The 22,192-nt window shown below is 40.9% G+C and overlaps 1 protein-coding gene across 2 annotated transcripts in view; it reads right to left on the reverse strand.

The window, feature by feature from the left end:
- hob (bridge-like lipid transfer protein family member hobbit) overlaps window positions 1-22,192 on the reverse strand; it is a 222,576-nt gene that overhangs the window by 81,896 nt on the left and 118,488 nt on the right. For both annotated transcript variants that reach the window (XM_083124220.1, XM_083124219.1), the window contains exons 21-24: window positions 17,197-17,390; window positions 15,864-15,988; window positions 13,406-13,626; window positions 1,462-1,604 (exon numbers count right to left, since the gene is read on the reverse strand). In XM_083124220.1, the coding sequence (XP_082980346.1) occupies window positions 1,462-1,604; window positions 13,406-13,626; window positions 15,864-15,988; window positions 17,197-17,390 (683 nt within the window). The remainder of the gene's footprint in view (window positions 1-1,461; window positions 1,605-13,405; window positions 13,627-15,863; window positions 15,989-17,196; window positions 17,391-22,192) is intronic.

The following is a 22,192-nucleotide window of genomic DNA, read 5'->3' on the forward strand; positions in this document are numbered from 1 at the left end:
ATGCCAAATTCCTGTCTTTTCATTGTTAGGCTCAAAATATAAATAGTGACCCTCGTATACAACGAAAGAGCAGCAATATCCCGAAACCTTTTAGAGTTGAAGCAAATGTAGATATTCTTCAGAATTTCATTAAAGCCTCAGACTCTACCAGCATGAAACAATAACCATTTTCTAGAGGAAATCATAAGTTATGAATTTGGTCCAGTGACTTTAGGATGTCAATTACATAGTTTGTTACATATTTGCTGTTATTTGTGTCAGAAACCAACATTTATGCCAATTCTAAAAGTTAAGTAAATGACTGGAGCTTTCTAATTTAATTAGAATTCAAGGTAACTCTATCAAACAAAAAACATAATTTAGCAAACTTTCTGCTCTAACATTTTGGTTATCTTCACTCTTTGTGTGCATTTCACAGTTTTCGAGATACTATTTTCTTTCAATTTTCAAGGTGAATTTTGGTGACATTTTTAAAAATGGTGGCTATCCTACAGGTTAGAGAGTGGGTAACTCTTCAAAATCGGATTCTTCACATTTTTTCACTATAGAGGGAGTTGGTTTCATTTCTATTGCGATTAGTTCCAAATACGACATTACTTTACTAGACTGTAAGGTGTTCATTGAATGTAGCACATACTACTGTCAGTTTTTTTATTCCTGATCCCAAAGCCATAACAAAATTAAACTTACACAAAACAGAGACTACATTTAACTCTACAACATACTTTATTTCCACTAAAATTGAAGAGGTTTTTCTAAGATATTCAAGGTCAAAGGTCACATCATGTGACCTTGAAGTGAAAATTTCCATATTTTCATATGAAACTATGCTCCCTTAGCTTCAAAATAAGCCCAAGATGAAAGTTATACCGTAATTAGAAGTAAAGTTATGAATTTTTATGTAGTTGGCAACCCTGCTGTACAAACACCATGTATCACTGAGAGCTAAAATTTTACACATGTAAATTACTTCCATGTCCTCTACCATCCTACCAAATTTCATGAAAATCTGGGATGGATGGGTTGGGAGCTGTGATGATTTGGCATGGAATGATCCCAGTATTGATTGTTGATATGAAAATTATTGTAAGGAAGATTGAGTTGTTCTAGTTGGCTTTCAAGTTCAGAAAACAATAATTTAATTATGAAGAGATTTTCTCGGAATATCAACCAGGTGATTTCCGAAGATTTCCAGGTGATCCCTGAAGATGAGAGCGACATTAGGTCTCAAAAGCTCAGAAACCTATCCAGAAATCACCTGGTTGATATCCCAAGAAAACCTCTTCATCATTCACCATCAGAAAAGCTTCAAGAATTATTAATTTAATTCATTTTCTTGAAAAAGAAAATCACACAATAATTTAATTTTTTTTTTTTTTTAAAAAAAAACGCAATAATTTAATTCATTTTCCTGGAAAAGAAAAATGTGTTGATTTATACTTTCAATAAGTGCCTCCTCACCTCTTTCCCTGCATCTTCTTGCAATGCACTTTGAAGCCAAATCTCTGCATCGTTCAGCTCACAATTCATGTAAACAATCGACCACTCTGCTCGAGGCCTGTGCTTTAGCCCACCATCCATAGGGACCAGAGTGAGGTTGTGCTCTGAAAATTGCAAAGTAATAAAATTAGTCCTATTACAATTACCATAATAATATTTGCATTATAAAAAAATGACATAATTTTGCACTAAATTACAGACTTGAGTTACAGATGGGGGACAAAATAATACGAACACCTGTGAAATTAGAGAAAATCTTTAGTAATATGGGGTTGGACCACCATGTGACTGAAGTACACTTTCTATGTGACGTGGGATGGATGCATAGAGGTCATGCACAATGTTTAAAGGAATATGGAGCCATTCTTCCTCCAGAACAGTCTTCAATTCCGAAAGTGTGGCTGGAGGCAGACTTCGAGCATGCAGTTTGGACTCAGAGTGTCCCCACAAATGTTCTATAATGTTCAAGTCAGAAGACTGTGGGGGCCATTCAAGATGTCCTACTTCATCGTCATCTTTTTTGAACCATGTTTGGACAGATGCAGCAGTGTGGATAGGAGAGTTGTCATCTTGAAAAAGTGGCCGCTCTCCAGGAAATAAAATCTGGACAAAAGGATGGAGATGATCCCCCGAATGCTCCGATAGTGATTGGTGTTGATCTTCTTATGCAGAAAAACAAGTGGTCCCACACCGTGCCAAGATATCGCACCCCATACAATAATGGACCCACCTCCATGCTTCACACATAAATGCGTAAGGTGGTCTGAAATAACGTGAACGTTGATTCATCAGACCAGATGACTTGTTGCTACTGCTGTGGGAGCCAACTTCTGTGAGATCTGCACCATTGGCGTTGCTTGACAGCATTATGTGATGCCACCAATAGCTTACGAATTGCCACTCTGCTATGAATGTTTGCAGCATGGAGTTCCCTTTTGACAGTTTTGGTTGAAACGGGGTCCTGGAGATGCCTGTTCATTTCAGATGTTATCTCGGATAACGATAGCTTGTGCTTTCGGGCCACTATGCGTTTCAACACCCTCCTATCCTGAGCAGCAAGCTTTGTCTATCGTCCACTGTTGTGCTTTGAAGACGCCATCTTATATTGTGTTGTGTACGCTGTCATAACGGCTGATATTGTGCTCCTTGCACACCCCACAAGGTTTGCGGTTTCTGTCACCGTGGCTCCAGCTGAACGTGCTCCAACAATCATGCCTCTTTGGAACTCTGTCAGGTCTGACATTGCAGCATCTCTTGAGAGCGTATGATAGACGAATGCACCACCAATGACTGCTGTTGACAGACTAATACCTTCCCTTCACGGCCACTAGGTGGCAGACTTCAGTGCCAGGTGGTGAAGCTGTACTGCAGGTGTGAAATGTGGCATACTTTTTACAGGTGTTCGTATTATTTTGTCCCCCCTCTATATATCAGATTGGTTAAAATATTAGTAATTTTATAGTATCTCTACATTGGCTGATACCAAATAATTCATACCATTCTCATTACAAAGTATACATAAAAATCATTTATTTTTTGCATACAAACATTTGTTGTAGCAAATTAGTCTACAGATACAGTACTTATGTAAATTCGCAGTTATGTAATAACTGTATGTAGCTGTCACAAGACATTTTTTTATTTGAAAAGTGTTATTTCCGTTTCCTCTTATATTCTTTTATATTTTTTCATACTTTTATAGTTTATATCCAAGTAAATACTGCTGCATGATGTTTCATTTATAAAATAATACTGTGTAAATATATATTTATTATAATACAAATGATGAAGGAGACAGTAAACACTTACCACAGGAAAAGAAATACATTGATAAAAGGGGCAATCAGGTTGCTCTGACCCTAACATAGAAAGAGCGGCAATAGGGTTTCAATTTTTATTTTATTTTTCAACATACTCCCCTGCAACTCCAATGCACTTTTCCCATCAGTGCTCAAACGCCTGGATACCTTGCAAAAAAAATATCTTCCAACTGGTCCTCCAACCATGAGTCCACAGCCCTTATCACCTCAGAATCAAAAGAAAATTCTTGCCCACGAATGTCATTCTTCAAATATTTGAACAAATGGAAATCACTGGGGGCCAAATCTTGGGAACAGGGTGGGTGGGGCAGCAATTCGAACGATGCATCTGCGATAGCGGCCCTCGCAATGCGTGAGGTGTGGACAGGTGCATTGTCCTGGTGAAGGAGCACACCATGGGTCAACATCCCATGCCTCTTTTTCTTGATGGAATCACATAATTTCTTGATTAGGTCACTGTAGTATGTGCCAGTGATGGTTTGGCCTCTTTGTAGATAGTCCACAAGAAGGACACCCTTGCAGTCCCAGAAAATTGAGGCCATCACCTTCTTGGCTGACGTTTGCACCTTGAACTTCTTCATTGGTGGAGAATGTGGATGTTTCCACTCCATGCTTTGTGATTTTGTTTCTGCGTCGAAGTGAAGGACCCATGTTTCATCCATAGTTACAAATCGGGCAAGGAAGTCATCTATATCAGCACGAAACTTGTCAAGAAGTTCTTGAACACTCGGGTTCGCTTCTGATTTGGGGTGAGGTTTCGAGGGACCCATCTTGCAGTATTTTTTTCATTTGCAATTCCTGGGTAAATATGTTTTGCACAGTGCCATATGACAGGCCACACATCTCAGCAACATGACGGATAGCGACTCGATGATCCTTCAGCACGATATCGTGGACTTTGTTAATGTTTTCGGTCGTCATGACAGTTTTTGGTGCTCCACCTGCATGTTCATCCTCACACAACTCTCTCCCACAATTAAACTCACGACACCATCTCTTCACCTTACTGTATGAAGGAGCAGTGTCCCCTAGTGTATCCACCAAGTCCTCATGAATTTTGGATACCGTCCACTTCTTCTTCACAAAATATTTGATCGCTGCTCTCACCTCAGTTTTCTCCATTCTGGCACATTGACACAACTTCATTAGTTAAACCTCTGTAAAAAGAAAACTGTACGCTACTCAGACTTGCAATTCAGAATGAAAGCATATAAAGGATCACTAAACAATAACAAAATAAAAAATCAATCATAACGTCATTCCTTCTATGTTAGGGTCGGAGCAACCTGATCGCCCCTCGTATTTCATGACGTAGGTCACATTGTCATCCGAGAAGATACAGGTGCACAGATTCACGAAGTATAGGAGCACAGAATACTAACTGTAGCGTTGGTACAATGTTGCCAGAGAAAGTTAGAAGATAGGAAACAAATGTAAGGTACTTTCACCAATGTTTACAGCATAGGGTGGGTGGTTTCGGGGAAGAGGAGAAAGGGGTTATTGGTTGGATAGGTTGAGTCCGGGTGGTATAGTGGCATGAATGCCTGATATATAGGCCCTTTCCCATCGTCTGCGGAAAGACTGAGTGGGGGGGGGTGGATTATGGCGACACGGAAACAGTTGTTGAAGGTAGTGTTATGGCTGTTGGTGTGGAAGGCAACAGTGAAATCGGAGTTTTGGGTGGAGGAGCGATGGTTATTCACCCTAAGGTTCAAGGGGGTGGAGGTTTTGCCAAGGTTTAACCATTGCTCCTCCACCCAAAACTCCGATTTCACTGTTGCCATCCACACCACCAGCCATAACACCACCTTCAACAACTGCTTCCGTGTCGCCATAATCCATCTTTTACACCCCCCCCCCCCACTCAGACACATCTTTCAGCACGCGACGGGAAAGGGCCTATATATCAGGTATGCACGTCAATATACCGCACCCCCTCCCCCGACTCAACCTAGCCAACCAATAACCCCTTTCCCCCTCTTCCCGAAAACCACCCACCCTATGCAGTAAACACTGGTGAAAGTACCTTACATTTCTTTTCTATATTCTAACTTTAACTGGGAACATTGTACCTACACTACAGTTAGTATTCTGTGCTCGTATACTTTGTGAATCTGTGTACCTCCTTCTTCTCCGATGACAATGTGACCTAGATCACAAAATATCAACGTATTTCTCTTCCTGTGGTAAGTGTTTACTGTCTCCTTCACCATTTGTATTTATCCGCCCTTCTGGCACCTTTTCTCATCCTATTCCTGTATTTATTATAATATATACATATATATATATTGACTTGGGGACTCTCCTCTACCCCCACACAAAGTTTCATGCACACACGGCGGTTAGTCTGGCCGTGACCATTGTTAGAAGAGGATCGTGTGTGTGAGCTCCGTCAGAATCAGGCTAAATGCTAAATTGGAACAACGTGTAAATATAAAAATTTTCTCAAAAAACTGGGAAAATCTGCCACAGAAACTTACGATTTGTTGACAGAAATTTATGGCGATCAGTGTCTATCTTGCAAGCAAATGTTTGAGTGGTGTAAGACGTTTAAGGAGGGGAGGGACGATGTTGGGGACGATACAAAATCCTTCCACTGTGAAAACGCAAGAGAATGTGGAGAAAGTCGGTAGAATTGTTTGGGAAGACCGCTGCCTGAGAATTCGTGCAATTTCTGAACTTACCAACATCAATAAGGAAACCATTAGACAGATCTTGCATGACGATCTGGGCATGTCAAATGTGTGTGCTAAAGTGGTGCCAAAAATACCCATACCTGATCAAAAGCAACATCGAGTGAATTGCTGTGCTGACATTCTTGAAAACATTGCAAATGATCCTGATTTCTTCCGAATTGTAATTATGTGTGATGAAACTTGGATTTTTCAGTATGATCCAGAGACTAAGTGACAATCAATGCATTGGAAGAGCCCCCAATCCCCAAGGAAGAAGAAAGCATGCATGAGCAAGTTCAAATTAAAAACAAACAATGATGATTGTCTTTTTCGATATCCTGGGGGGAGGGGGGGGATATCTACAAGGTAACTAAAAAAGTTCTTGCCGTTCTAGAGCAGTGATAAACAAAGAGCAATACAGTGGACGGTACCGTACTTTTATGTTTCGAAGTAATCTCCATCAGCATCCAACACCTTTTGCCAACGTTCCTGCAGCTGCACAATACCCTGGTGATAAAACTCTGTGGGCTTATGATGCAAAGAAGTCCGCGAGTGCATTCCACAGGTCTCCCTCATTTGCAAAGAATCTCCCACGGAGGTAGTTGTCGAGGGAATGAAACAGGTGGTAATCTGTTGGTGCAAGGTCTGGTGAATATGTTGGATGGCACAGTGTCTCCCAGCCAAGTTGCTGAAGGGTCTCCCGGGTCCAATTTGCCACATGTGGCTTGGCATTGTCGTGCAGGAACAGCACACCCCTGCGATTCACCAATGCCGGCTCCTTCTGGCACAATGCATGGTGCACCATTTGCAACTGCTGAGAGTAGATGTCAGCAGTGATGGTCTGACCAGATGGAAGGAGCTCGTAATGTACCACTTGCCGAAAATTCCACCATACAGAGAGCATAACCTTTCGTGGGTGCAGAGGTGGTCTTGAGGTGTGAGGAACAGGATCACGTGGACTGTTTGTTGGATGCTGACAATGTGTGTGGGGTTCCAACTTGCTTCACTTGTATGACTTCCCTATCCCATGCAGGTGCAGTCTGACTGTTTCAGCAGAAACATGGAACCTTTCTGCAAGTTCATCACACGTTAGACCACTGTCCTCCTCGATGGTTGCTTTCAGGGCCTCGTCATCCAACACATGTGGTTGTCCGCTGCGAGGTTCATCCGAAAGGCTCACATCTCCTGAACGAAATTTCTGGAACCAATACCTGGCAGTGTGTTCATTCACAGCATTCTCCCCAAATGCCTGGCAAATGCGGTGACTTGATGCGGCAGCTGACAGGCCCACTTTAAAGTCATACAACAAACACACGTGAACAAGCTGCTTCGATATCTCACTTTCTCTAGGACTGCTGTGTGTGCACAACGTGCCTGTATTACTGACAGTCGATGGTCAGACACTCCCGATCGCTTGGTAGGCACGTGCGTCATTTCGTTTCCTCTCTGTGAGCGCATGATTAATGGAACGTCAAAAATGGGAATAACTTTTTTGATTACCTTGTACATCGATTGGGTGCCTGAAGGTCAGACTGTCAATCAGGTTTATTATACAAATGTTTTGAAGACCCTCAGTGAACGTGTGTGATGAAGGAGTCCAGACGGCACAAAACGCGGTATCTGTGAAGAGGTATTTGACGAAAAACAACATTCCAGTGATGGAACATCCACCGTACTCACCAGACATAGCACCATGTGACCTTTTTTTATCTTCCCAAAAGTCAAGTCTGCACTCAAAGGAACCAGGTTCAAGTCCGTGGATGTGGTGAAAGCAAATGCAACGCAACTGTTAAACATCATAACACAAGGTGACCTGCAGCACTGTTTCCAACAGTGGAAAATTCGCATGGAGCAGTGTAGGGATCAGGGAGGGGAACTACATTGAAGGGGACAACATTTCAAATGTCTGACTTTTACATTAAAGTGTTACAGCATGAGTCCAGTTTCTTTATTTCCAGAACTAGTATAATAGATAAAAGAAAGGAGGGCCAAAAAGGCTAAATAAAAAGCAAAGAAGGAGAAAGGAAACACTCACCACAGTGGAAAAAAATCGAATTTTCGCAGACTCTATTGCTGCATCATCAGTGTTAGGAGAAAGATGGAACTGGAAGTTAGAGACCTGCAGAGTTGCCAGGTCTTGATCGAAGAAGTAGTAGTGCGTAAATTGAAAAAAAAAAACACTGTTCTGTCACCAGGCTCCTCGAAAACTGTCTGGTGGGGTGAGGTGGGGTGGGTAAAGATTGGGTGGGGCTGGTGGGATGGGTGAAGATTGGCTGGAGGGATGAGGTGGGGGGATGAGGTTGGGAAGTTACTGGGTGGCCTTGTTCAGACCAGGTGGAGTGGTTACACTCATGGCCGATATATAGGCCCTCTCCCATCTTTTGCGAACTAAGGTGTTGGCTGGTTAGGGTAAGAGATGGATGATCGCTACCTGGAAGCAGTGATTGAAAGGTATATTGTGGTGGTTGGTATGGATGGCGACAGTGAAGTCCAGGTTGTGGGTGGAGGAGCAGTGGTTATTGATGTGGAGGTTGAGGGCAGTTGATGTTACCCCAGGTAAAAATCGGCACAGATGTTGCAGATGAGAATGTAGATCAGGTTTGAGGTTTGGCAGGTCCCTTTGGGGTGAAGGGTAAATGTGAAAGAGGATGTGTGTACCTGGAGGGTGTGAGAGGGAATTAGAATGGGTCAGGTTTTGCACCTAGGGTGGTTGCATTTATGGGCAGGGCGATGTTGGTTGTGTGGTGAAGGAGTGTTGTGCAGGTTGGGGGGGGGGGGGGGCATTTGAAAACCACACTGGGCTTGTCGGGAAAGATGTTTCTGGTTTCAGAATTACTGTGGAGAATGGGGAGAAGAGAGTGTAGTGTGTGCCTGATTTTGTTGAAATGGGGGTGATATTGGGTGGGGATGATGAGTGCAGGTGGGTTTGTGACGGCAGGTTTCTTGGTGGTACTGGTGTGTGAGGCAGCTCACGATATTTGTTTGGTGAACAGGGTTGAGGGATATCCATGGTTGACCAGGGCTTGGTGTAGGCGGAGGTTATAATTCTGGCAGCAGGTGGTTGACGTGTTAAGGCACTGTCCCCTGAGGGCCAGGGAGAATTGAATAGTTATTTTTGGTGTGGAACAGGTGGGAGCTGGTGAAGTGTAAGTATTGCATTTGCAAGTAGTAATAGCCATGCAGCACGGTGTATGTATGGGGAACGTTTTTCAAATAGTAGACTGCTGTAACACACCTTCTATCCAGGAGTGCATACTCGACTTCTGGAATCATGATCAGTGCTACCACCCCGTCAAGAAATTGGAAGACAATGAAGTGTGCACACAGATCCGTTTGTGGATGCGGTGTTCCAGGGGTCGTCCAGACACCCGTACGTGCGCTATAGCCAGTGCCCACGCAACACCTCCCATGTTAATGTGTGGCTTGTCCTGTCCAAAGAGGAGATGTACCCTTTCAAACTCCAAAAGATACAAGACCTTTTACCTCAGGACTTTGGCCCACGTGCGGTGTTTTGCCAATGGATTCTGCATCAGATGGAAAATATCCCGAAGTTTGTAAACAGGGTGTTGTGGACCGATGAAGCAATGTTCACCAAAACGGGTGTGTTCAATAGTAAAAAGAGTCTCATTTGGGATTTTGCAAATCCACATGCAATTCTCATGGCACACCATCAGCACAGATTTGCAGTTATGTGTGGTGTGGGATAGTGCATGACCATTTTATTGGGTCGTACATTTTCCCTGTTTGCTTGTGTGGTGGCCCATATCATGCATTTCTTCATGATGTTTTGCCTGAACTGTTGGAGGACGTGCCCTTGTCACTGAGGCAAGAACTATGGTTCCAACACGATGGTGCACCACCACATTTCGACCAAAATGTGCATCACTTCCTCAATGTCTTGTTCCACAATTTGTGTATTGGTAGGGGTGGACCTGTGCCGTGGCCAGCAAGATCACCGGACATCACACCCCTGGACTTCTTTCTATGGGGAGAGATGAAACACCTTGTATAAGAAACACCTGTCGTGTCAGCCGAGGATCTCGTTGCATGCATTAATGTCGCTCCAGCGACGATAGCAGACATCGCGGGGTTGTTTGCTCGCACTAGACAATCTTTAATTAGGCATTGTCATCTCTGCGTGGAAGTTAATGGCAGACAGTATGAAAATTGTCTGTGATGTGGTTCCCTCGGCACCTCCACTATGCACACAGTGAACATGTCTACACATATGCAACCTAGTGCAGCACCACCACAATCTTTGTTTTTCTACGTAATGGTGATGTCCACTACGGATATTCGCTTTCTTCTTAGTTGTCAGTCTCCACATATCACTTTCCGTGGATAACACATCTCGGTAAACCCTTCCCTACCCCCTTGACTTCAACAGACTCATTCGCTTCCTTTGGGGACTCCCTTGCGCATCAACTTCACACATCTGCCATGTGCTTTTTTGAATATAGCATGCCGCATTTCTTTGTGGAATGCCCTTCGCTGCGGTCATATGGTTAGCCGTTGTGCCACTATTTCCTTGTAAACATAATTTTCGCACTTTTTCAAACTTCAATAAATCCGAATGGGTCCTGTATTCAGCATTTCGTCTGTGTTTATTTTCACTTGTAGAATCACCTCCTACACATTGGAAACAAACTTTAGAAACACCCTGTATATGAATGACCTCCCCAGGAGGTCATATAAATGTATACAGGGTTTCTACAAATTAGTTATACAAAAGTAACCATTAATTGTGAACAAAGTGTATTTATAACAGAAATGTTTTATACATCAATGAATACAGCTTATCTTCAAGTTTTCAATATGTGATCCTTTCATCACACGGCAAATGTCCCAGCGGGATTCGATTTCCTGCCAAACCCTTTGAAGCATGTCTGCAATGATGGTTGCAGCTGCCTGCGTTATCCAGATCTGCAGCTCATCGACGTTGCTTGGAGCAGGGGGGAACAAATACACGTTCTTTAATATAACCCCAGACAGAGAAATCCATGGGGTCAAATCAAGCGAACAAGGTGGCCACGGAATCGTTCCACTACAACCAATCTAAGTTGGTACTTCACGATTGAGGTAGGCGGTTACTTCTTTATGAAAATATGGAGGAAAATGAAATCAGCACCCATATCTTCACGCAATTGTGGCATTGGATAATTCTCAAGCATGTCCATGTATGATATGTCTCTGACAGTTCATGATGACTGGCGCAATACTAGAGATAAGCAAATGTTCATGCCTCAAGTGGCAGCATCTGAAACTAACAACTGAAACCAAATGACATGCGACAATAAACTTGAAGATATGCTGTATTCATTGATGTATAAACCATTTCTGTTACACATACGCTTTTTTCACAATTAACGGTTACTTTTGTATAACTAATTTACAGAAACCATGTATATAATATATATAATAATAATATTGCATTTTCTTACGAAGTTACACATAAGCAATTTACAAATTCGACTTAGGTAAAATTCAAGTTACGTAAAGGTTTACGGAACGCATTACTTATGTAACTTGGGAGGGGAGGGAGCTACTGTATATGAAAAATCCATATTCAATGCAAATGCCACAAATATATTAATATATACTGATTTTTCCATGTTATTGCATTAAACATCAATTTTGGTGTTGATCCAATGTTGTGAGGATTTTTTCCCCAATGTACAAGAGGTATCAAGAAATTATATTCCAATGGGCTATTATGAGGACAACAAGAATATATGTTGGCAAACCATTTGATTTTGATTGTTATTTAGAGTCACTTTCTGCTACTTTTGGCTGATCGCAAAGATGAGGATACATAACGAAATGAAGGGACACTCTCAAAGAACATGCATGCCCAGGCTGTAATTTGAACCCAGAACCACTGTGTCATAGTGTGCTGTGCTAACCACTCTGCCACAGAGGTCGGTGTCAAACAATTTATATTACCCTTTGATATGTAACGTACACTACATTTTGATGCAGTTACCACAATAGTTTTTGTATCGCTTCATCATATATTGATGCTGCCTGTGATGCAAACCATGTGGCAACAGATTCTTTAATTTTGTCATGGAACCACTAGTCAGCAAGAAATGATTTCAGATGCAGGAATACATGAAAAACACTTCGTCCAAAAGTCTGGGATGGGGGGATGATCAAATTATGCCCAGTCAAATGTCATAATGAGATCTTGTGGCAGTGTGTGCGTGTGGATAGCATCTTTGGCACCCAGTATGTATATACTAGTGTTTCTCGCTCAAGCACCCACTAGCTTGCATAGACAATGCTAGATAGTATACAATATTGACAGGGCTTCTGCACGAGCAAATAATGGTTGAATGAGAGGCATGAATTTGGAGCCCAGTAGTTCACGTATAACCATAATTTGTCTGTGGTAGTGGGTCTTCAAATATGGATCGTGTAGTGAAAAGTGCAGTTAAATTGAAACTTAAGTGAACATAGTAATCATATCCATGTTAAAATGTACTATATATGATATATGAAAATGAAAGAGATTATTGTGGGCTGAAACTGCTAGGACAGATATTTTAGATACGATTATTGTCACATTGAAATTATATTCCATTGTAAACCCTTGGGTGTGGGAGACTCGAGCGAGTATGAGAAAGCGAAAATGGTCCCATGCATTACTCTAGTACATACATGATTTTAGAAACCAAATGCAATGAAATTTGTGGAAAATGCAGGGACAGTGAACTGTCTGTTCTCTCTACTACTGCATGGACCAAATCTTCATGTACCACAGACAACCAGCTAATACACGAATAAGCATGCACATGTCCACATCCTTCAAAGAAGAGTTGCAACTATCTCTGTAATACTGAATCACTCATGGCATGTTCTCCATACAGCTCTCAAAGTTGACAGTAAATATCAGTAATTTTCATGTTCCTCCTATACAAACAGGACATCAAATGCAGAATTTTTTTCGATTTTCTCAAGCATTATAAACATTCAACAAGAATACAAATCCTGCTTAAATATCTGCAAATGGCTTGCTAAAAAATCAACAAACTCTGCAAATGGCATCCGTGCCTTGCTAAAAAATCAACAAACTCTGCAAATGGTATCTGTGCCTTGCCAAAGAATGTACAAACTATGGCAATGGCATCCGTGTCTTGCCAAGGAATCAATAAACTATGCAAATGGCATCCATGCCTTGCCAAGGAATCAACAAACTATTGAAATGGCATCCGTGCCTTGCCAAGAAATCAACAAACTCTGCAAATGGCATCAGTGCCTTGCCAAGCAATCAACAAACTTGGTACATATACACACCATCGTGACCACAGTGTTGCAGTGACAGTATTTGCAAAGGGAACTTATTTTGTTCATATCCCTTATACATACACTTAATATACAACAAATTTAGTTTTCATCTATGTTGACTACCTGAACTTGATGAGATTCTTCCACCAATGAGTTCGAAGCCTCGCTGCATGGCAAAGGACATCCAGTAGCAGACTTGGAAGCGATGTAGCCCCAGGGACAGATGGACCTTCCTGTAGTGGCGACTCAGTTGAATCTTTCGAGGCCTGAAGTTCCTGAAAATTGGTCCTCGTCTGGTTGGCCGAGTTACTCCAGATAATATCAGCTTTAGATTCTCAAACCACCTGAAACAATTTTAATTTGAACTTTGATTAAATATGAAGTATAGTAAAAAGCTAAAGACCGAGAGTTTCTATTACAGCTGAGTCAATACCACTTTGAACTGATACAGATTGATTTCCACTAAAACTGATACTTGAAAATTGCAACAATTCAAGGGAATTCAGAGTTTATATAAATTTCAATCTGTAAGTTTTTCATTGGAATTATACTGCATCAATCTACCAGAGTTTTGCTTTAAAATAGTCATAACATAGTAATGAAGTCCAGTTTTGACATGTACTTACTGCTTTCCTCTAGCTTTCACCACATCATGTGCCTTCATCAGGAGATACGACAAGAATAGTCAAAGTTTAAAACATGGGTGTGCATTTTTCATGTTATTGAAAGATGTAAGGTGCATTTTGCTAACATGCTTTGTCACGAAATGCTGAGAAATGAACTACAAAATGTGAAATAAACTCTTATACATGAAATTTAAGGTTATCTACCAATGCAACACCTTCTGAGGTCAGAATTATCTTGCGAGTTATGCAAATCACGGAAATTTGATTAATTCTGCTGTAAATATTTGAGAAGCGAAAATGGACTACTTAACACAGGAATAAACTTCAAACTCTGATAACTAATAATTGTGCTATTAGAAGGAAAATGTTTATTTTGTATACATTTTACATCAAATTTGGGTTTTTATTCACCATTTCAATACTGAAGTGCCATTTTACATACCACTTTTGATCCTGAAATATGCCAAGTTCTTTGTACCAAAGTCTTGATATTTTATTTACCATGAACATGTAGTTCTATGTACAAGGGAGAATCAAATGAAAACCGCAAAAGTGCCATTAAGAATCTTTTTTTCTTTCTAGGAATTTGGAAATTTGCAGACACAGTCCTTGACGTCTTTCCGAGCTGGTAGTACGAAGCAGTGCTGGTAGGTGGAGTTGGATGTGTGTAACAGCTGATTCAAGATGGCGGCACCACTACGCAGTTGCACCAAGTAGGAACAGCGTGGAGTTATTCGATTTTTATGGAGTGAAGGTGTGAAACCGGTTGATATTCATCTGAGAATGCAGACGAAGTATGGGGACGCCTGTCTGTCACAGCGGCAAGTCTACGATTGGTGCAAGAAATTCGCAGAAGGTATGACTTTATTGACTGATGCTCCCCGTCCGGGTCGGGTTCAGCGAGTTGTGACAGAGAAGTCCATAGCCGCAGCAGATCAGCTTATTCAGGAACACCAGCGTGTCACCCTGGCTGAAATGGCTTCCTTGCTGAATATGAGCTTCGGTTCAGTACAACACATAGTGCATGACAAACTCCGCTACAGAAAAGTGTCCGCCAGGTGGGTTCCTCGACAGCTGACGCAGGAACTGAAAGTCCGTTGGGTTGACGCATGTCAAGAGCTGCTGATGCGTTATGAAGAGGAGGGTGAGGATTTTCTAGCTCACATTGTCACCGGGGATGAAATTTGGGTGCACCATTTTCAACCGGAGACGAAATGTGCAAGCAAAGAATGGTGACATTCGTCTTCGCCAAAACCAAAGAAGTTTCGCAGCCAGCCCTCTGCAGGAAAAGTCATGTTGACTTTATTCTGGGATAAGAAAGGTCCTATTCTGGAACACTACATGCCCACACGTACGACAGTGACTAGTGCCACCTACACCGACCTTCACAAGAACCATTTGAGGCCAGCGATACGCACAAAGCGAAGGGGATTGCTGAGTGCAGGTGATTTGCTTCAACACGCATCCTCATTCTGGTCGTGCAACCATGAAAACCATCGATGACCTACGATTCAAGTGCCTACCACATCCACCATACTCACCAGATTTGGCACCAACTGATTTCCACATCTTTGGTCCATTAAAGGAGCACCTTGGAGGGCAGAGGTTCAAGTCTGATGAAGACGTCCAATCGGCAGTGCACGAGTGGCTACACATTAACGTAAAGAATTTTTCTCACGCGGTATCGAAGCACTACCTATCCGATGGCGTAAGTGCATTGAACTGGGAGGGGACTATGTAGAAAAATAATGTAGAATCAAACATTATCTTTGCATTAAAATAGTGGGAAAAAATTATTGCAGTTTTCATTTGATTCTCCCTCGTACAATTAACTTTTGAACTTCTCTGAAACTTAAGCTTCATAGCGCATTTTACTGATTTTTTTTTTAATGTATGGCATTGTTTAAATGAAAAATAACCCTTGTGCAAGACTATAAATTTAAAAAAAAGCAAACCTCAAAGTGCTTCCATACAACAGGGCCATTGGGAAGTCAAACTCTCTGGATTCTCTTGGCTTGGTCTCAAGAGCTATGCTCACATTCAGGTCTTGTGAGCGGAAAGCTCTAAATGAATCATGTTCCTGTAAGAGAAATAAATATGAAATGAATGAAACTGCAACAATGTGATGGGGATGCACATAAATAACACATAATTAAATATTTACAGAAATATGCAATTTTGAGGGTTAAATCGGTTACAGCAAAGAGTATCCGATTACGGATTCATTCAGTTGCTGAATCGACTTGAATACATTTCGAGTGATTTGAAATCGTATGGTCCAAATAAACTAGTTCATAAGGTTCATTTTCCATGTAGTTAAGGACAGAAATGAACCTAATGTCAATATGGAATAAGGACTAGAAAGAACGGTTAAATGTTATTGAACGATTATATTTCAGTCAGTGGAGGTTGTATTGGCGGTGCAAGAAGGTTGCTATGTGGTTTGCTCTCCTCCGGTTCTTTTGTACACCTAGTCAAATCAACAGTGGGAGACTATTTGTTGCCTTTTGTATGTATGGGTGGAATTGTAGATTAGTAGCTATCATTGGTTGCAAAAACAGGGGTATACATAGCTTAACATTAAGAGGCCATAGTGCAGGGCCAAAAATGGCAAAGACTGGTGGCACCACACACCCTTAATCGCCACCAGTGAGTCTTGTAATTTTATTTACTTTACGTTGTATTGCTCCAAATTTAGGTCAATTGTGACAACAAGGATGATTACATGGAACTGATTAATACAGATTACGTGTAGTGTGGGGAACACCCACACGTGTGCCTGGACTTGAACCTGGAATTGCCGGTGGTGAGATCGGGAGCACCGTACTAAACACCTTCTGAAGCTTTAGTACGTAACAGTGCAGTAGATTACCAACATTGTAAGCGCAAGAGGTCTTGTCAGTACAAGACCTTCCACTCAAATGATTTCATCACAGCAAACCGCACCTTATATAGTTTCGATCATTGTGCATGCGCAAGCACAATCGATTCATTCATTTCAAAATCACTCATATTCCATATTGCTTTTAAATCTTTCATATTCCACATTTCGCTTTGAAATTACTCGTATTTCATTTCAACAAAAATCATTCAATTATTCATATATATATATTTTTCTCTAACAATAGATTGTATTTCGATTATTCACATAATTTGATTATGCCCATCACTAATGTCAGGTGGGATCAGCAGACCATGAAAAATTCATGTTCACCTAGGAATACTTTATAAGATGCACAATCCTATACACCCTAATAATACTAGCTATTCATTTTCACTGACACTTACCTGATTGCTTGAGTACTCTGGTAGCTTGTCTGGTGCACAATATGTAACTGAATGGTGATCGTTAGGGTTAGCCAGGCAGACCCAGCACAATTTAATTGTGAGTTTCAAATTTGGCAAGTGCAACAGTCTGCAGTCATCATACTTTGATGCAGTCCGGACATACACATTAAGATCTCCTTTGAACACAATTTTGGCTGGAAGAAAAAAAAGTTAAGTTTGTTCTGGAAAGAAAATCAGAAAAAAAAACACACTAAATATGTTGACCAAGGCACTCTTTATTAAAAATAGGAGAACAATTTTGGCATTGTCTTTACTGTAGAGGATTGTGAACAACAAGGAACCTAAATATTTATATGACCAAATTTCCCCATATAGAAAGAATGGAAAACAAATTAACATTTGTCACAAAACTAAATTCATGATTCCCATACACAAAATAGCACTTTACGGAAACCCTTTCATAGTTACGTCGAAAAAAGAATGGAATGAACTCCCTCAAACCAATGACCTCAGGGGAGCTCTACCCTGCAACAACATACAAACTAAACTTAAAGAAACACATACTGTCCAAACAATAGTGCCTGGCTTTCTCTTTCCAATAAGGTACAGGAATGAGGTAATGGCTTTAGTTTTAGTTTTAAGCCTGTAACAATAGTATACTAATTGTAGTTTTAGATTTTACTCTGTGTAATCAGCACATTAACAGTTTACATTAAATGGATGGCTCAGTGCTACAAGTGGTGCATGTTAGTAAGTTCTGAGAAAAGGAAGGGTAAAATCAGCAATACATTTAAAATCTGGGAGCTTTTAATAAAAGTTTGTTAATGTTTCCAGGAACATTCCAGATGGACCTTCAGAGAGGTAAAATGTTTCTTATCGGAGTTTGTCATATTTGGAACACACAGAGTAGGGTCTTGGCTGCTTATTGCACTGCATAGGCCACGTTGGAGCTTAGTTACCTGTGGCACTGATGCATCCATTTCTAAGTATATATCTATTCTTTTTCTGATTTAAAATTTCTACTGTAAAACTGACTTTCAGAAAGTGTTACGTAAAGTACCAATTGCAATATGTATTTGACAAGGGTCTATTGTAAAAGTGGCCCTGTGAGGCAAAAACAATCCCACTCAATAAAGGCAACTCTATTCTATTCCACAGTAGGAAAAAAAACAGGTGATGTTTCAAACATGTATCAAGGAACAAATGGAAAAGAATGGCTACGAAAAGGAAGAAAGACAGACTTGACATAAACAGAAGAAACAGGAGAGGGAAAAGAGAAGAAAGAGAGAGATGATTTGGCATAAGGAGTATGTGGAAGGCTACAGAAACAATATGCGAAGTGTTTAGGAAAGCAGGAATAAGAACAAGCAAAAAGGGAATATGCACTATTTTAAGGATAGTGAAGTACACGAACAAGAAGAAAGAAGGAAATAGAGAAGAGGAAGGGATTATCTAAGAGGTGAAGTGCAAAGAATATGAGGTGTAACACAGGAGGAGGAAAAAAAAAGAGGTTGAAGAAACATATGCATGATGTAGGACTTAAGATCAACAAAGAATGGGAAAATGTGTGAAAGAGTGGACAGGATAAGAAGAAAAGAAGAAGAAGAGAAGAGGGAAGAAAACCATAAGATAAGGATTCCCTCCACATCCAGATTCGAGGGAAATGATAAGAGAATGGTACCACACAATCAGGAGGTACTTGTCAACCACCTGTCAGGTGAGATACCAATTACCTGTCAGGAGATGCCACATGCAGGAATACCTAGACAGGAATGTTGCAGATAAGCACTGGCAACTTCAGATGCCTTTGTGTCTAGCCTCTGTGATGTCTATATACATATCTTCATTTTTGGATTTTTATTACCTTTTAGTTTGGTTTTGAGTGTGAGGAAGACCTTGATACAGTGTTGAAATGTCACAAGTTCCCCCCTTCCCACCTTTTTTTACTGAAATAAAGACTGCCTGATCAGCACATTTAGTGTTCTTTTACAATGGAAACAAGGATTAATTGAGTTACTGAAGAAAGTAAGTTATGAAAACAATGAAACAGTAAGATTTTGAACATTTATGTAACCAGTTATAAAGGCAATGAAACAGTTAAGTTCTTGGACATTCATGTAATCCTTATACACATTTTGCATTCCTTTGTGAAAAATAGTGGATCTATGCACAAGAGTAATCCAGAAAGCAAGTTCTGTTGGCCAATTAAAAAGACACAAAATGTAATGGAACAAAATACTTTATTGTACACTGAAGTACAGGCCTTGGACTATGTTTCAACATAATTGCCAACTCTGTTGAGACACTTATCATAACGAGACACTATATTTTGTATCCCACATCGAAGAACGATGCAGCCTTTGTTGATAACCAAGTGGTAACAGCTTGCTTCACTGCATCGTCATCCTCAAAGCTCTGGCCAGCAAGGAAAGGTTTCAGGTGCAAGAGAGATTAAAATCAGACAGGGCAAGGTCTGGGCTATACGACGGATGAGGAAATGTTTCCAGCCAAAGTCTGTAAGGAGTCGTCGTGTTGCAGCTACCATATGGGGATGAACATTGTCGTGAACGAAAACAACACCACAGCTCAACATACCACGCCGCTTGTTTTGGATTGCGCGAAGCAAATTTCGTAGAGTTTCGCAATAGGTGTTGGCATTCGTGGTTTCGCCACGCTTGAAAGTCAACAAGCAATACACTCTGTCTCAAAACACCATGCACAGGACCTTTCAAGTGGTCAGAACCAGTCTGGCTTTGGTCTTTCGTAGCGAGGACCTGTGCCTCCACTGTAATTTTGTTTCTGAAGTCTCATGCAACAACCATGTCTTGTCCCCAGTCACGATGCAATTCAAAAAGTCATCACCCTCTTCACAATACCATGTCAAAAACAGTAATGCACTTCCCATTGTTCTTTTAGTGGTCTTCTGAAAACGAGCATGGTATCCAGTGGGCACACAATTTGCGGAAGTTCAGTCTGTCCGAGACAATTTCACGAAGCAGCGACTGGAAAATTTGTGGAAAATGCACAGAGTGTGTTGTCAGGGTGAATCGTCGGTTCTCTTTAATCTTCTCTTCCACAGTATGGACCAATTTGTCTGTCACCAGAGATGGTCAGCCACTGCATTCCTTCTCATGAACAATGTTCTGTCCTTCGTTAAACTGATGCACCTATCTCCGTACCATTGAGGCACTCATGATCTGTTCACTATACACTTCACCAATTTGATGGTGAATTTCAGCTGCTGACACATTCCGTGCATTCAAAAACCGTATGACTGAGAGCACTTCGCATGCGGTGGTGTGTCGATTTTCTTGAACATTATTGCAATCACTACAAAGCATCTTCACTTTTGTCTTCTCTAACACTGACGTCTCTGCCTTGCCAGTGAGTCCAACTACTTGGCGCACATGCGCACTCTTGCGATTGCAGTGCAGCCAAGGCATAAATTACTTTCTGGACATGCTTTGTATACCACTGACATGAAACTGATTTTATGCAGTCTTACTCAGAAATATTTTTGGTCCTCAATGTCAGTGGTCAATATTACCAGGAACATGACAGTATAACACATGTGAAAACACTTTACACTAACCACTATGCCAAGAAGGCCTTACTCTCACCTAACTTAACAAGAAAATGGCCTATAGTATTTTTAAGTATGTATTTGAAATCAGCATCCTCAAGAACACACACAAGGGACATTCAAAAAATAAGTTTCCCTATGTTGTAATATTTTTATTTGGTAATATATACAGGGAGGTTATTTCAGTCGTTTACAGCCAGCGTGTCGGCTGGTCGGCGCCCCCTTCATGCAACAGGTCCCGGCAAATTGCGTTAGAGGAAGACCGTAACATAAACCGCTTGTTTTGTAATGTTTCCACTTTTCACAATTACAGTTACAATTACAATTGAAATAAGCACGTACCTTGTCGCAAGGATGCTGGAAAAGGTGTCCTCCCAAATACAAATATTTCTGACATCTAATTTTAGATTAGACATCGCTACTTTATCCCCAGTTGTCGCGAGAGCGCCGGCAGCTTATCGGGGAGTTGTCAGCCGTGAGAGGGTGCTTCATACTGCAGCTGTCGGCAGTGATGCCAACCGTAGGGTCATGTACCTAAGCATAGGGACTTTTCACTATATTTTGCCCACGTAGGGACGTAGGGACAGATTTGCCAAATGAGGGAAAACGTAGGGACTTTTTTCAATCTTGGAAAATAACATTTTATTGTGCAAAGGTGCAAAGCTTACTCGCCAGTCAGTTGCAATTTCTTCGTTCTCGGTTTGGAATGAATAGATTAGTTTATCTGGATACTTTAGCGAGGAGAAGAAAAAAAGAACTAACTAACAAATCTCCATCAGAATTTTGGAACATGTTATCGATTACCAAGAACTTTCAAGGCAAGTTCTTTTTTGAAAACATTTCTACTCTCGCGAAAATAGTGCTAACATTCCCACATTCTAACGCGGAAACGTAAAGAATATTTTCAATGTTAAGTGATACAAAAACAAAAAAGAGAAATAGAATGGGACCTGAATTGTTAAAGACTGCAGGAAGTACAGCTACACCAACCAACATCTATCTCTTCACAGCATGTATGACTTCAAATAACATAATCAACAGTAAATGACTCAACGTTATTCATTAGGGGTGTGCGGATTCCGAAAAGTCGGGACCAGGATCGGGAAAAAATTTCCCGTCCCGATCCCAATTTCTGGAAATGACTTCCCGACTTTTCGGGATCCCAAGCAGTCGGGAAATACCGAATGGTCACTTTAAAAAGTCGTTAATTCTCGACGTTTTCTGCATTATAAGTTTCTGGAACTTATCGGAAATTTTAAGTTTTTATTCTACAAATCCAAAAACAAACACTTAAAGTGAAAATGACGTGTAGAATTTGAGATTTCCAGGGCTTCGGAAATTTCCCGTCGTGAAAATTTCCCGATTTGGTCGGGAAATTGCAAATTTTTCCCGTCCCGAATTTCGGGATTTAAA

This window comes from Lepisma saccharinum, chromosome 6 (assembly GCF_977018435.1).
Source record: "Lepisma saccharinum chromosome 6, izLepSacc3.1, whole genome shotgun sequence".
NCBI lineage: Eukaryota > Metazoa > Arthropoda > Insecta > Zygentoma > Lepismatidae > Lepisma > Lepisma saccharinum.